Source organism: Psammomys obesus, unplaced genomic scaffold (genome assembly GCF_907164565.1).
Source record: "Psammomys obesus unplaced genomic scaffold, mPsaObe1.curated_primary_1811, whole genome shotgun sequence".
Lineage (NCBI taxonomy): Eukaryota > Metazoa > Chordata > Mammalia > Rodentia > Muridae > Psammomys > Psammomys obesus.
Genome location: NW_026596034.1, coordinates 5,333,773 through 5,347,995, shown reverse-complemented (window position 1 = coordinate 5,347,995; position 14,223 = coordinate 5,333,773). Strand labels below are relative to the sequence as shown.

The 14,223-nt window shown below is 49.6% G+C and overlaps 1 protein-coding gene across 3 annotated transcripts; it reads left to right on the top strand.

Annotated features, from left to right (window-relative positions):
* The first annotated feature begins 1,167 nt into the window (after positions 1-1,167).
* Snx20 (sorting nexin 20) lies at positions 1,168-12,388 on the top strand. 3 transcript variants are annotated; one of them, XM_055621307.1, is made up of 5 exons: positions 1,311-1,364; positions 1,462-1,578; positions 6,861-7,002; positions 8,462-8,613; positions 10,227-12,388. In XM_055621307.1, exons 3-5 carry the CDS (start codon positions 6,873-6,875, stop codon positions 10,893-10,895), a joined length of 951 nt encoding a protein of 316 aa, XP_055477282.1. In that variant the 5' UTR covers positions 1,311-1,364; positions 1,462-1,578; positions 6,861-6,872; the 3' UTR covers positions 10,896-12,388. The 3 variants fall into 3 exon arrangements, with proteins under 3 accessions (XP_055477283.1, XP_055477282.1, XP_055477284.1); XM_055621308.1 differs by lacking the exons at positions 1,311-1,364; positions 1,462-1,578 and adding an exon at positions 1,168-1,254; XM_055621309.1 differs by lacking the exon at positions 1,311-1,364 and having other exon boundaries at positions 1,537-1,578; positions 6,864-7,002.
* Positions 12,389-14,223: the final 1,835 nt, after the last annotated feature.

Genomic DNA, 14,223 nt, shown 5'->3' with positions numbered 1-14,223 from the left:
CTCATTCACAGCTGGGGGAATGAAAGATGGTCACCCAGGCAGTGGCCTGGCATGGTCCAGTGCAGTTGGGGATGCTCTTTCTCAAAGTCACAGCAGTGTCCCCTCAGACAGTCACACAGACTTGGCTTCTTGCCTAAAAATTGAAACAGCAGCAGCAATCATGGTGGCACTCTAGAAACAGTGCAAACAAACGTCACAGCTTCAGAAATGAAAAGCAGTGATGAACTCAAGGCAACAATGGAACGATAGGAAAATATAAAACTCAATAACTAACACACCACTAACTCCTATACACATAATTACTGAACGAAGAAACAAGACAACTAAGAACCCAAATAGTGTACACATGGGTATAAAATTAAAAAATGAGTAAAACTCAGGTGCCAAATTCATGAATGAGGAGTGACAGAAAGACCGAAGCCACTTGTGGGGAGGACAGAACAGTTTGGCTAGAATGATACAGGAGAGGCCTTTTGGAGATGGAAAGAAAGATTCTAACTTTTGTCCTTTTCTATCCTCTTTCTCTTAAGGCTATACACACTGGTGGCCATAAGTGACATTCCGGTATTATGGCCTATCTTCCCTGGAACTTTCTGTCACTAGTCATGGATGTAGCTTAGCTCCAAATGGGAACCTGGAGGCCATCTGATGCCCTTCGGTATCAGGTACTGGCTCTGTAATCCCAGGGTTCCAAATCTCAGTTCTCCCATCTGTCAATAGAGTGTGAAGGTCCCCATTATGCCTAGCTCATAACTAGTACCGTAACTATTAAATGGATGTGTCCCCAAATCCTTGTGTTAGACTGTGATCCCAAAACCATGGGGTTGGGAGGTAAAGCCTTCTGAGGGGTGACTAGGTCCCAGATCCAGAACTATGAGCTAAAGAAATTTTGTGAGTGTAATTGTTTCAGTGTGTGGTCTTCTGGCATTGCCACAGAAAAGGACGAAAGACAAAGGGCTTTGAGATTGACTCTCCAAATGCCTCTAACAGGTACCAAGCTGCTGACGGCTGCTGGGAAATGAGGTTAAACTGCTTGGGCAGTCTGCATCTGTCTATGGGGTTCCATGCACATTTTTAAGCAGCCAATAAGCTGGGGCCTCTGAAGGAGGCTGCTCAGCCTACTTCCTTTTTTCAAACACAGGACCCAGACGAGCAGCAGAGGCTCGGCCGTCTTTTTGGACCTTGCAAAGGAGACCAGAGTGGGGCATGTAACTCTCCTGGACCCCCTGGACGCACAAAGCCTGAAGATCCCAGGTCAGTCGGTGTTTGACTCCAAGCTCAGCCACTGCCAACTGAGACTCACTGACCTCCTTGAGAGATCCTCTGGGAACTCGCTGGGGACAGGGAAGGAGGGATCAAGGCTGGTGAGAGCCTCTACCTGTAAGGCTTTCCTTAGAAACTGGGGGCAAACTGGGAATGCCCACCCCTGACCTCTAATCCTGGTTCCTGTTGAAACGCCAGGCACCGTTCCTGTTCCTGGGAACCAGTCTAGGCTTGTGCTTCTCAAAGAGTGAACTGAGGACCCTGCAACAGAGTACAAAGTCCAGAGCCCACCCAGCTCTGTCTGGGTGTTGCGAGGTAGGCAGCCTGTTTTTGTTACAGCCCCCAGCGCTTCCTCTCCCCAGTCCCAGTGGGGCTCTTGATGCATACCAATATCTGAGAAAACTTCCTGTGGCAAGCTTCATGAAAAAGCACCAGTAGTCCCACGGTCCTCACCCTTCCCTAGCAGGGCAGGTAGAGCCTAGCTGACCCCTGCCCCCCGGTGAAGACCTAGGAAAGCTGCCCAAGAAACAAAGGGGCTTCAACTAAAGCAAACTCCACAGCCAAGGCTGCCACTCTGGGCATTTTCTTCCTCCTCCTTTTTTGAATGGGTGGCTCTCAGTACTTCTGTCTTCCTGGGAGGGGAATCTGCTTTTACTGCATTTTACTAGACACTCATCCCCTCTACAACCCCTGAGAAAGGTGGCCTAGGTTCCACGAGTGGCCCTGTGTACCCAGGAGGGGGACTGCAGAGGGCAGAAGCCCTTCAAGTGGAGAACAAGAGGCGAGGCATCCGGAAGATGAAGAAAACAGTAGTCATGAACGGGAGCTGGGATTGGGTGGGAGGCTGGGTCATTGCTCTGTCCTCTGGGCCAAGTACAGGTCCTCTAACCCTCAGGGCCAACCCCGCAGTGCTCTGTTGGAATGGCTAAAATCTTTGCTGCTGGGAGAGTGGAGAAGTAAGAACCTTCAGAACCTTCTGTCCCAAGGAGCTTAGCAACAGGATTAATTTCCCATTTCCCACACGGGGAAACCGAGGCTTGGATGTGGTTAGGCAGCTGTCAACATATCACTTTTTTTCTACTTGTCTTTAAATGGGCGACTCCCAGCCTGCCCTGTAAGAGAAGACACCCAGAAACAGTTTTGCCTGTGGCTTTGAGTTTTATTCTAAGTCCCAGTTTTAGGTCTTTACTGGAGCACACAGCACAGGCACAGGCACATTTTTTTTTGGGGGGGGGTCTACCAAGGCCCCATGGAAGGAGTCCCTTTCTCTGGCATGGTGCCAGATACCCAGATCAAGAAAACAGCTCTGGAAAGGCCTAGACCACTAAGGCCAGTTCCTCATACCATCACTCCCTTCACAGAGAATAATAGAGGAAGGTACAGAATGCCCACAGAAAATACTAAGTCTCCGTTAGATCAAGCAGGCACACTGTGGCATACACCTACAATCCCAGCCCTTGGGAGGCAGGGCAGGAAGATCATGAGTTCCAGGCAGCTTGGGATAAATGGTGTGGCTCTCTCTCTCTCTCTCTGAAACACACACACACACACACACACACACACACACAGCACATGACCACCTCTTATCTTGCTTTAGCACTTAACACAATGGTTCTTAACCTGTGGGTCATGACCCCCTTTCAAGTTGCATATCAGATATTCTATATATCAGATATTTATATCATGATTCATAACAGTAGCAAAATTACCGTTACAAAGTAGCAGCAAAATAATTTCATGGTTGGGGGTCACCACAACATGAACAACTGTATTAAAGAGTTGAAACGTTAGGAAGGCTGAGAACCACTAACTTGGCAGAACACGAGGGATGCATCCCATCACCACTTAAGGCTGGATAAGGCTTGTAGCCACTCTCCCCAGAAGAAAAGAGGGAAATGGAAAACAGAAGATAATCAACAACTTGCCCCGGGTCCACAGTCAGTCAGGATGGAGGCCATGTCTCCTGACTCCTCCACAGGGCTGAGAGAGGTTAGCAGGCGCACAGGCTGTTGAGAACTCAAGCATGGACAGCATTGGGCCAGCTAGGCCCCTGCTCTGTGCCTCAGTTGGCCCGCTTGTAAATGTGAGGTTTACTGGAGGGTCCCTGAGGGTCCTCATTGGACCACTGCTTAGATCCCACTCAGAAAACAGCTTAGGGTTCCTTCCACCTGCTCTATAATGAACAGATACTCCCTTCTCCACCCCACCCCAGGCATAGGTTCAACTCCCATCAGCCTCCCCTAGGCCAGGGCAACTAAAAGGAGGCAATGAAAGGAGGCAACAACATCATTGCACGTTCTTTGAGTTCCTGTACAATGGTAGTTAATCTTGACAACTTAAACTGGCTTTAGAATGCCCTGGGAGCCAAGAGAAGTATACCTCTGAGTGTGTCTGTGGGGGCTTCCATAGATGACTAAGGAAGGGGGAAGATCCACTCTGACTGTGAGAAGCAGCATCCCAAAGGCTAGGAGGGAAAGAGGAAAGTGTGCTTCAGTGAGATGGTTTTGCAGGTGTCTCAATTAGAGTTTCTATTGCTGTGAAGAGACACCATGACCAAGGCAACTCTTATAAATGAAAACATTGAACTGGGGCTGGCTTATAGTTTCAGAGCTTCAGTCCATTATCATTATGGCATGGCAGTGTGCAAGCAGGCATGGTGCTGGAGGTGCAGAGAGTTCTACATCTTGATCCAAAGGCAGCCAGGAGGAGACTGGATGTGTTTCGTACTGGGTGTAGTTTGAGCATTTAAGACCTCAAAGCCCCACCTCCACAGTGACCCACTTCCTCTAAAAAGGCCACACCTCCTCCAATAAGGCCACACCTCCTCATGGTGCCACTCCTATGGCCAAGCATTCAAACTCAGGAATCTATGGGGAACCAAACCTATTTTAAACCACCACAGCAGGTGAAGGCATTTGCCACTGAGCCTGATGACCTGAGCCCCATGACCTGTGTGGCAGAAGAACAAGTACTCCTACAGGCTCTCACATGACCTCCATATGCTTCATGCACTGTGGGGCACCCATGAGCATGTGCACACACACACACACTAAAAAAAGCGGAACATGGGAAAGCCTCTGTTAGTTCAGGCATACTCTCTCCCCGTTCCCTTCCTCTCTCCTTCCTCTCTCCTCCACTTCCCGGCCACCTGGAGGTGAGCTGCTGTGCTCTACCCATGCCCTTCCCACCATAATTAGCTGAGACCTGAAACTGAGCTTGATCAACCCTTTCTGTCTCCAGTTGTTTATGCCAGGTATTCTGTCAGTGACTAAAAATAAAAATCTAACACATGGACCTAGAAGGGTGCCCAGCCCTTTGTTCCTCTGAGAGAGTGGTTTTTTTTCTTCTAACTTGTAGCTATCCATAAAAAGCATACACTTCTTGAGTTATTTATCTCATTATGCAAGCATATTTATCTCATTACTCAAACATATTTATCTCATTACTCAAACATTATTTATCTCACTACTCTCAAACATCTAATACATGTCAGATCCTTGTAACAGAAAGGACTGTGTAGTCCCTGATGTGTGAGAGACCCTGAGTCTGGGCTCTTTGGGGCTGGCCTAGCTTAATTCTCACACCAGCCTGTGAAGGTGGGTTCTGATAGTGTACCCATTTTATAAGACTCTGAGGTGTAGAGAAGCTGGGTGACCTGACAGCTACCAAGTCATCCATTTCCTTCTGTGCACAGAGCGGACCTCAGAAGCCTGCTGGCCTGCTGTCTGCCTCCTGTCCACTTCTGGTCACAGCAGATTCTATAGTCAGCCAACTTGGGCTTGTGCCACAGCACCCCCACCCCAGGCCTTGCTGTCAGGCTCTCTGTCTCGGTTCCTTACCACAGTCCTGCAGAGGAGGGTGGTCGAACTGGGGACACGCAGAGGCATACCAACCGCCAGCATGTCTTAGAGACAGTTTTGCCTTGTTCCCTCCCCAACAACAAACCTTGGGTTAGGCCTGTTTCCTTATCTGTTACGTGTCAGGAATGTCAAAGTTTTGTGGGTGTTCTCTTAAAAGGGCAGTGTGGGGCTGGAGAGATGGCTCAGCAGTTAAGAACACTGGTTGGTGTTCATGAGTTCAATTCCCAGCAACCACTATTACAACCATATGTAATAGAATCTGATTCCCTCTTCTGGTGTGCATGAAAATGGAACACTCATGTAAAAAAATAAATATTTCTTAAAAATGTTTAAAAGGGAGGGGGAGTGTGAACTGGTCATATTAAATATTTGATTAAAGACAGAGGGGATCGTGGTAGGGGTTGCCCTGTAACATGAAACTGAGTTGTGGAGCATTTATCTGGACTAGCCAGTATCTTTCTCCCAGGTAATCTCCAATGTTATTGCTGTCACGTGATAGTACTTTGTCTGAAATCCAGAGCAAATGAGTAAACACTACAAGGATCAGAGCCCTACCTCAGGCTCTGTCTGTCCAGCACAGGGGAAGGCTAGGCTTGGGCTGGCTGGTGGACAGTAGAAGACCCAGCAAAGGGATCATTATGTCGTTCCTTGCTTGTTTTCTTTTCATTTTTTGTTGGGATATTATCTGTATGCCATGTTTTCTTGGGTGAAGCTGTTTTCATTGGATTGGAGTTTTCCTTCTAGTATCTTCTGTAGGGCTGGTTTGCTGTATAGATATTGCATAAATTTAGTTTTGTCATAGAATATTTTGTTTTCTCCATCTATGTTGATTGAAAGCTTTGCAAGGTATAGTAGTCTGGGTTGACATTTGTGATCTCTTAGAGTCTCCATGACACTTGCCCAGGCCCTTCTGGCTTTCATAGTTTCTGATGAGAAGTCTGTGTGATTCTGATAGGTCTACCTTCATATGTTACTTGGCCTTTTTCCCTTGCTGCTTTTAATATCTTTTCTTTGTTCTGTAGATTTAGTGTTTTGACTATGATGTGACGTGGTGTGTTTCTTTTCTGGTCTAGTCTATTTGGTGTTCTGTAGGCCTCTTGTATATTTATGGACATCTCTTTCTTTAAGTTGGGAAAATTTTCTTCTATGATTTTCTTGAAAATATTTTCTGGACCTTGGAGCCTGGAGTCTTCTTTTTCATCAATTCCTATTATTCTTAGATTTTGTCTTTTCATGGCACCCTTGATTTCTTGGATATTTTGTGTTAGGGACTTTTCTGATTTTACTTTTTCTTTGAGGGAAGTATCAATTTCTGCAAGTGTATCTTCAGCTCCAGAGATTCTCTCTTCCATCTCTTGTATTCTGTTGGTGATGCTTACCTTTGTGGTTCCTGATCTTTTCTCCAAGTTCTCCAGCCCAAGGGTTTTCTCAGTTTGTGTTTTCTTTATTGATTCTAATTCTGTTTTCATGCCTTGCACCATTTCCTTCATCTGTTTGAATGTAGATTCCTGTCTCTCTATGATGGTCTCTATTTTTTTGTTCATTTTCTTTCTATATGCCACTAATTTTATCTCTACTTGTGCCTCTATTTGTTTGGCTATGTTTGCCTGTGTTTCTTTAAGAATTTTGTCTATTTCATGCCCTCCAGCATGGATTACAACTAGAATCCCAAGAACCCTGGGATCTGCAGGAGCCCCAGCAGAACTTGGCTCTCACTCTTCTCTCTTGCACTTCCAGCAGTCTTGGAGCATGGCAAGTTCGGAGCATCCCGGGAGCCCTGGCTGTACAGGACCCCTACACCAATGCATAATAAGGACCAGGAAAGAAGCAGTGCCCTCAGGCCCAGACCGTCCATGTCCACAACTAGAAGAACGCTTAGGTAAACTTGAGAACTTGAAATTCAGTGAGGGGGTTAGAGGTTAGAGCAAAGACATCTGAGGTACTTTAATGGCTGCACAGTTCAAAGGCCAGGCAGCTGTCTTCACTGGGGTCACCCTTAGCCGTGCCAAGACAAAGATTTGGTGCAGGCTCTTTACGTGGGAGATGATCCTTGGAGGCGGGGTGGGGAAAAGAACAGCATCTTGTATAGGTGATGGGTGGTCACATGACTGGGGAGGTGACTGGGACTCAGTCTGGATGGGGGTCCATGGGAAGGTATAAAGAGCATACCAGAGTTGTGCATCCCAGGGACAAAGAAACCAGAGACTGTCCAACATCCCTTTCTGTAGATCTGAGGGAGACACCTGAGCATGTTGCTGTGGTCCTAGAAAGGCCTGGGGTCCTGAGTTACAGGTGCTCTCCTTAGGAAGCCAATAGCCTGTTTCAGAACAGTGCCTGTCAATGGGCCCTGGCCTAGCACTGACAATGTCTGCTATGGTGCCATCTCCTGGTATAACCTCTCCTTACACCCATTTAAAATGGATCTGCTGAAGCCTGTGGTGTGCTGTGCATGGAAAGTAAATCTGACCACATCCCCTAGCCTTCAAGCTCAGTAGAGAGACACTGATGAAAAACAATTAGAAGACAAAAAGGCCACTGGGACAAAATGGAAGGCACTTACTCTAGCATCAAGATGTGGGGAGAGGAGTGACGCGTGCATCAGGTAGTACAGGCCTGTGCCTCTTGCAATAAGTGCACAGTTCTTTAAGCAATTGTACTGTAGGAAAACTAAGCAGATTCTAAGAAAAGTGTGGGGCTCAAGTGAGGTGTAAGAAACACTGTGGGAAGCTGGGCCGTAGTGGCACATGCCTTTAATCCCAGCACTCGGGAGGTAGAGACAGGTGGATCTCTGTGAGTTTGAGGCCAGCCTGGTCTACAGAGTTCTAGTCAGACCTACCCAGAGAAATCCTATCTTAACAGAAAACAAACAAACAAACAAACAAAAACAACGTTGGTTTCCAGGCAAGGGAACGGGAGGACTGAATTCAAAGCAGAGACTCCCAAGTGTACCCTGAGACAAAAGTGTAAATATAGCAGGGGCTGAAACATGGCCACCTGGAGTCAGAGTTGTAGGGAGTGCAGAAGCAGACATGTTCAAGTCCCTGTTTGCCAGAAGCATGATTACAAAATGGTCAGCCAGAAGTGGGTGATAAAATGCTCCCACACTGCACTTCATTAACAAGAAGTAGTCCAGAGCACTGGACTGAGGTCAGCATGGTAGGTATGTTCACAGGGGCCTGGCTGGTGCCCCAATGGTGCGGGTGGGAGGAAAAGATAGTTGTGTTCTTCTGCAACTCTAGTATCCCTCCCATCATCCCACAAAGACCCAGTCATCTCCCCAGCCCTCTCCTAGAGGGCACTGCCTATTGCAGATTTCCTTAAAGGCACTGTCCCTCCAGAAGCCCAAGATGGCCCCACCTCCAACTCCAGCATGACCACGAGGGAGCTACAGGAACACTGGCAGAAGGAGAAGAGCCGCTGGAAGCACGTCAGGCTGCTCTTTGAGATCGCCTCAGCCCGCATCGAGGAGAGAGGTGTCTCCAAGTTTGTGGTAAGCAGAGGTTAGATGTGACGGAGCCCCTGTGAGTCACCTCCTGCATGTCCTGGGAAGGTCTGGGGAGACCTCAGTTTTCCACCCATGCCATGACACACTAACTCACAGTCCTCCAGAGAAATGGAGGTTTCGTAGTACCGCATGCAGGGTTCCATGAAGACTTAGAGATGTATGAGTCATGTTCCTGATTCTGAAATATCTAGTCATTAATGTTTTCTTGTTTTTCACTTGACTTGCTTTAAAAAATACATTTCAGTGAAAGATCTGTGTCACATGACATTAAGAAACAACAGTTACAAAAGTAAACTCAAGAAAAAGCTGAACTCAATTTTAGCTGCCAGCCCAGGCTGTGGGAAATACCCTGCTGGGAGCTGCCATCTGTTTTGAGCCTGGACATCAGCCTGTTCTAGGAAGAGAGAAGAGTCACACCAACCATTCCTGCAAGCCGGGCACGGTGGCACAAGCCTGCAATCCCAGCACTCTGGGAGGCAGAAGCAGGCGAATCTTTTTGAGTTCGAGGCCAGCCTGGTCTACAAAGTGAGTCCAGGACAGCAAAGGCTACACAGAGAAACTCTATCTCAAAAAACAAACAAACAAATGATGACACCAACCATTCCCATCTCACTGGGACCGGAGCACCTCAACACTCCACCTCCCTGGGCTCTCACTGGTAGTACAGTTACAGTAGCTAACACTGCATGCTGGGCATAGCTCTCCCTCGTATCAGTGAGTTCACTCACTTATTTAATCCTCGAAAAACAAACAAACAAAAAAACGGGAACTATTTCTCAAGTTAAGGATGGGTTAAATCACCAATCTAAGACTAACGTGCCTAAATGTGTTATGCCGGGAACAAATACCCAGGTGTTCCACACGGCCACTCTCGACTCCAATCCACGCTTCCCCATTTAGGACAGACAGCCCCATTTTCAATAATAAAAAGCCTGTGCTTTTTTCCAAGATGCTTCTAAGCCCTGCTATTCTAGGAGCAAGATTTGCCACGCACTACCTTCATGCTGCTAGCTAAGCTAGTGTACAGCACGGGCACACGGTGCGGGGAGTGATGAACCTCAAGGCCTGTTAACGCGTATTCGCGACAGTGGCAGAGGGCCAGGCAGATGGCTCAGCCTGTAAAAGCCCTTACTGGCCAGCCTGGCCACCTGAGTTCGACACCCAGAGCCCACGTGGTGGAGAAAGCTGAGAACCAACTCCCACAAGCTGTCCTCAGCTCTCAACACATGTAAAAAACGTTTATAAAGAAAATGTAAAATGTAACATTATTATTTTGTACAAAATGTGACTTTAAGAATGGCACGGGGGCGTAGAAGCAGGTTCACGGGGGGGGGGGGGGGAAGAGAAGAGAGAAACAGATGCTGCTGCCAGTCAGGGCACACCCGCAATCTCAGAATTTGGGAGGCTAAGTCAGGAATACTGGGGTTCATCTGTAAACTACCCAGCTAGTCCTTGTCTCAAAAACAGACGGCCCGGGCCGAGGCTGTGGCTCAGCTGTAGAGCACTAGGCAGAGGCCGCGGGTCCCAGCCCCGGGTGCGCGCGCGCCCGCGGCGTGCATTCTTGTATCCCGAGGCTAGCCTCTCCGCTCTGCCTGCAGATGTATCAGGTCATGGTGGTCCAGACCGGGAGCTTCGACAGCGACAAGGCGGTGGTGGAGCGGCGCTACTCGGACTTCGAGAGGCTGCGGAAGGCCCTGCTGAAGCGCTTCGGGCCGGAGCTGGAGGACGTGGCCTTCCCGCGGAAGCGCCTGACCGGGAACCTGTCGGCCGAGGCCATCTGCGAGCGCCGCCTGGAGCTCCGCGAGTACCTGCGACTGCTCTACGCCGTGCGCGCCGTGCGCCGCTCGCGCGAGTTCGTCGACTTCCTCACGCGGCCCGAGCTGCGCGAGGCCTTCGGCTGCCTGCGCGCCGGCCAGTACGCGCGCGCGCTCGAGCTGCTGGGCCGCGCGCTGCCGCTGCATGAGAAGCTGACGGCGCACTGCCCGACGGCCGCCGTGCCCGCGCTCTGCGCCACGCTCGTGTGCCTGCGCGACCTGGAGCGGCCTGCCGAGGCCTTTGCGGTCGGCGAGCGCGCGCTGCAGCGCCTGCGGGCGCGCGAGAGCCACCGCTACTACGCGCCGCTGCTGGACGCCATGGTGCGCCTGGCCTACGGGCTGGGCAAGGACTTCGCCTCGTTGCAGGGCAAGCTGGACGACAGCCAGCTGCGGAGGCCCACGCACAGGGGCTTCACCCTGAAGGAGCTCGCGGTGCGAGAGTATCTGTCCTGAACCGGCCTGGCGGGTGCCCTGGCATCCATCGCCGTACTAGCTACCTGTTGCTGGCCGGCTGCTTGGTGTCCATCTTTAAGGGGAGGAGCCGTCGCTCGTGGACTTTGCTGGGCGGCTTTGAAACTTTAAAAGCCCCCTTTTTACTGTGGTGTCCGCTGAGCAGAGGGGCTCCTGGGACCCCCGGAAGAGCCATCTTGAGTGCCAGGAAGTCCCTTGAGTGCCAGGTTTTCCAAAACCTAAGTTCACAAGTTCAGCTGTCAAAACTTTGCAAGTACTATAGGCCTTACCACGTAGGGATGGGAAGGACTTGCCTACCACACAGAATGCGTTCAAGGCCGGCCAGCCTAGGCGATTGGTGAGACTGTCTCCAAATAAAAAAATCCGAGGATGTAGCTTGATGGCATAGTGCTTGCATAGTATGTGAGACTCTTGGTTCAATCCCCAATACTTAAAGAGAGAGAGAGAGAAAGGAAGGAAGAAAGAGGACCTGTTTTTTTAGGCAGCCAGGGGAAAATTTGCAAAACACACTTCCTCAGACTGCTCCCTCCTGCCGCTCCAGATCGTCCCTTTGCTCCTGTCACCCCAGCATCAGTTGCAAATGATTCCACACATCAGACCAAGGTCCTAGCTCCCCCTCAGCAAAACGGGCCCATCTATTGCTCCTCAAGGGAAGCCTCTCCTCCAATCCACCCCCTTCCCCCAGCGTGGAGATGATGTGATCCTTTGAAGTTACAAGGATGTTGGGGAGTCAGGTGTGGGAGTTCAAGTAGGGAGCTGAGGCAGGAGAATCACAAAGTTAAGACCAGCCTAGGCTAACAAAGTGAGATCCTGTCTCAAAAAGTAAAAGGAAAGGAAGGCAGGCAGGAAGGGAGGGAGGGAGAGAGAGAGGGAGGGAGAAATAAAATATTGGAGGTGTTAGTAAACGATCTTGCCAGTACGATGGTGGACTTTCACCCTTAAGGCAGCTCTGCCTTCAACAGCTTCCCTGGGCCTTGTACACCTAGAGGGAAGGAGTGGAACGAGAGAAGAGATGGGTTTGGGGAAGTAACAGTCCTAAACAGCTCCCCTTTAAGAGTCAGTGCTCCTGGAACCTGATAGATGGGGGAGCTCTTGATAAAACCTACTGTCAGGAAAAGATGACCTTGAACTTCACTGTGAAGAGGGTCTGGACTAAGGGTCTGAGATGATGGTACGGTCTGGCGTGGAAACCTGAGCAGCAGGCTGCACGCACCGAGCAGGAGACCGCAGCACCCCTAGGCCTGGAATGTGGGGTAGGAAGAGTTAGGTTTCCCAAGGCGGACAGGAGACCACTACACTGCATCCAAATATCATGTTCAACAGTGGCCGCTTGTGGCAGCTGCCATGATGGTCCTGTGAAGGTCTTTAGAGGTGCCTTCCTTCAAGCAGCTTTTCCAGGAAGACACTTCAAGTGGGAAATACTAGGCTTCTGGAAAAGCTGGGTTTATGGAAAATTAAAGAATCCAGTGGCAAAATAAAGGCGGTGTCTGTTTGAAGTCGTGATTCTGTAAGCTATTTCTTCAAGCCTAAAATGTACTCAATAAAACACAACAAAGAAAACAGCACCCTATAGAGAGAGCTAAATAGGAGATTCTAGGGGGAAATTTAGGAACCAGAGAACTAGACTCTCATTGTAAGGTTCAGCCCTGGTTAAAACTTCTTGAACTCTGATTGTGAAATATGAAGAGGGCAGGAACTGAGCCAGAAGAGGTGGTGCACACCTGTGATCCCAGCACTCAAGGAGGCCAGAGCAGGAGGATTGTGTATTCCAGGTCAGCCTGGGATATGCAGTAAATTCCAGTTTGGCCTGGAAATTAAGTTCCAGGCCAGCCTGGGGTGCATGTCTGAAGATGCGGAGGACGAGGAGGATAGAAACTTATTATATCCAAATATGGTATCTGCAGGTGGCACCACTGGGAAGCCCATCGTAACAGACCAGAGCATGAGGACAGGCTCCTGCAGGTCCCTGGGGACCTCGTCAGTGCAGCCCATGTTCTGTCTTGCCTTGTGATCCTCTGCATATGCTTGGTTCTCGGTAGTCCCACCATTTAGAAGGCCCTCCTCAGATACAGCACCTTGACCTTGGACCTCCAGAACCAGGATCTGCTCTCTCCTCTTTTATGAATTATGCAGCGCATTGTATCCAGCTACCCAATAGGAAGCGGACCAAGACTCCGTACACCCTAGGTCCTGCAGCTGAGGATGATTACAAGTGAGGTGGGAATCCTCTGAGGATTTGGACTGCAGACTAGCGCTCACTCACACCTGAGGGCTGAGCAAGCATGGTTTGGTCCAGAATAGCTCAAGCAGAGACGCTGGGCTCACGTGCCCTCTGATGGAGGTGTCCTTGCCACTGTAAAGGAAGTAAACAAGGATCTCATTCAAAAAGAGTGTGCACGACACTAAAATGTGTGTCTCCAAACTACGAAGGGGCCGTGTGTGTGCAGTGTCCCCTTTGAGTGGAGATGGGCGTCCCCAGTGCGCCCTGTGCCCATGGGTGCTATGTGCCAGGCTTCTCCTCTGGCACTGCCAGCCCCACCCTGCCCAGGCCAGTGGAGGACAGACACCTTAAGGTGTTACAGTGACTTCCCCAGGGTCACATGACTTTCATCAGTACAGTAGGAAGTGAAGCTTAGGCTGTTTGACCCTTAGTTCTCCCCTTCCTCCCCGGGTCTCATGCTAGAGCATGAAGGATGAGTGTCCCTGGACCTCTCACCCACATGGGCTTTTCAAGGCTATTCCACTCATCTGTTTACAGTGTTTCAAGTGTGTTGCATGGTGTCTGAACCAGAACTGGTCTGCCCAAAGCATGGTGACACGCTCCAACAGGCAAGGCAGATGGAGGAATCCTGGCTTCAAATTCTAGATGTGCTTGGTGGTCACCTAGCTTGACTTGGAAGGCCCAGGGTTGAGGCAGGTGTGTGGCTGCTGAGGTCCATTGCAGTTGGGCTCTCAGCCATGCTCCCCTTGGACTCCCTATGACTCTCTGTCTCAGAGCTGACCAGGGGGCCAGTTCCCCCTGCTGGCCCAGCATGCCCAGCAATCCTGTCGCTGCTGGAAACGGCCTGGACAAGAACTGGGCTACACCGAGCCACCATCACACTCAGCCTTTCCATCTGGGCCTGCAATGCCACTGTGGGTTTTGTCTCTTGCTATGTGCTGTTTTCCTTTTAGCCGTCTGTTTTATTTATGCAAATTTATTTGCAAAAAAGAAACCAAAAAAAAAAAAAAACAAAAAAACAAAACAACAAACCCTTCCTATGTAACTGTAACTCCAAGTGTAAATTTGAATGCCTTGCTCTAAGTAGGT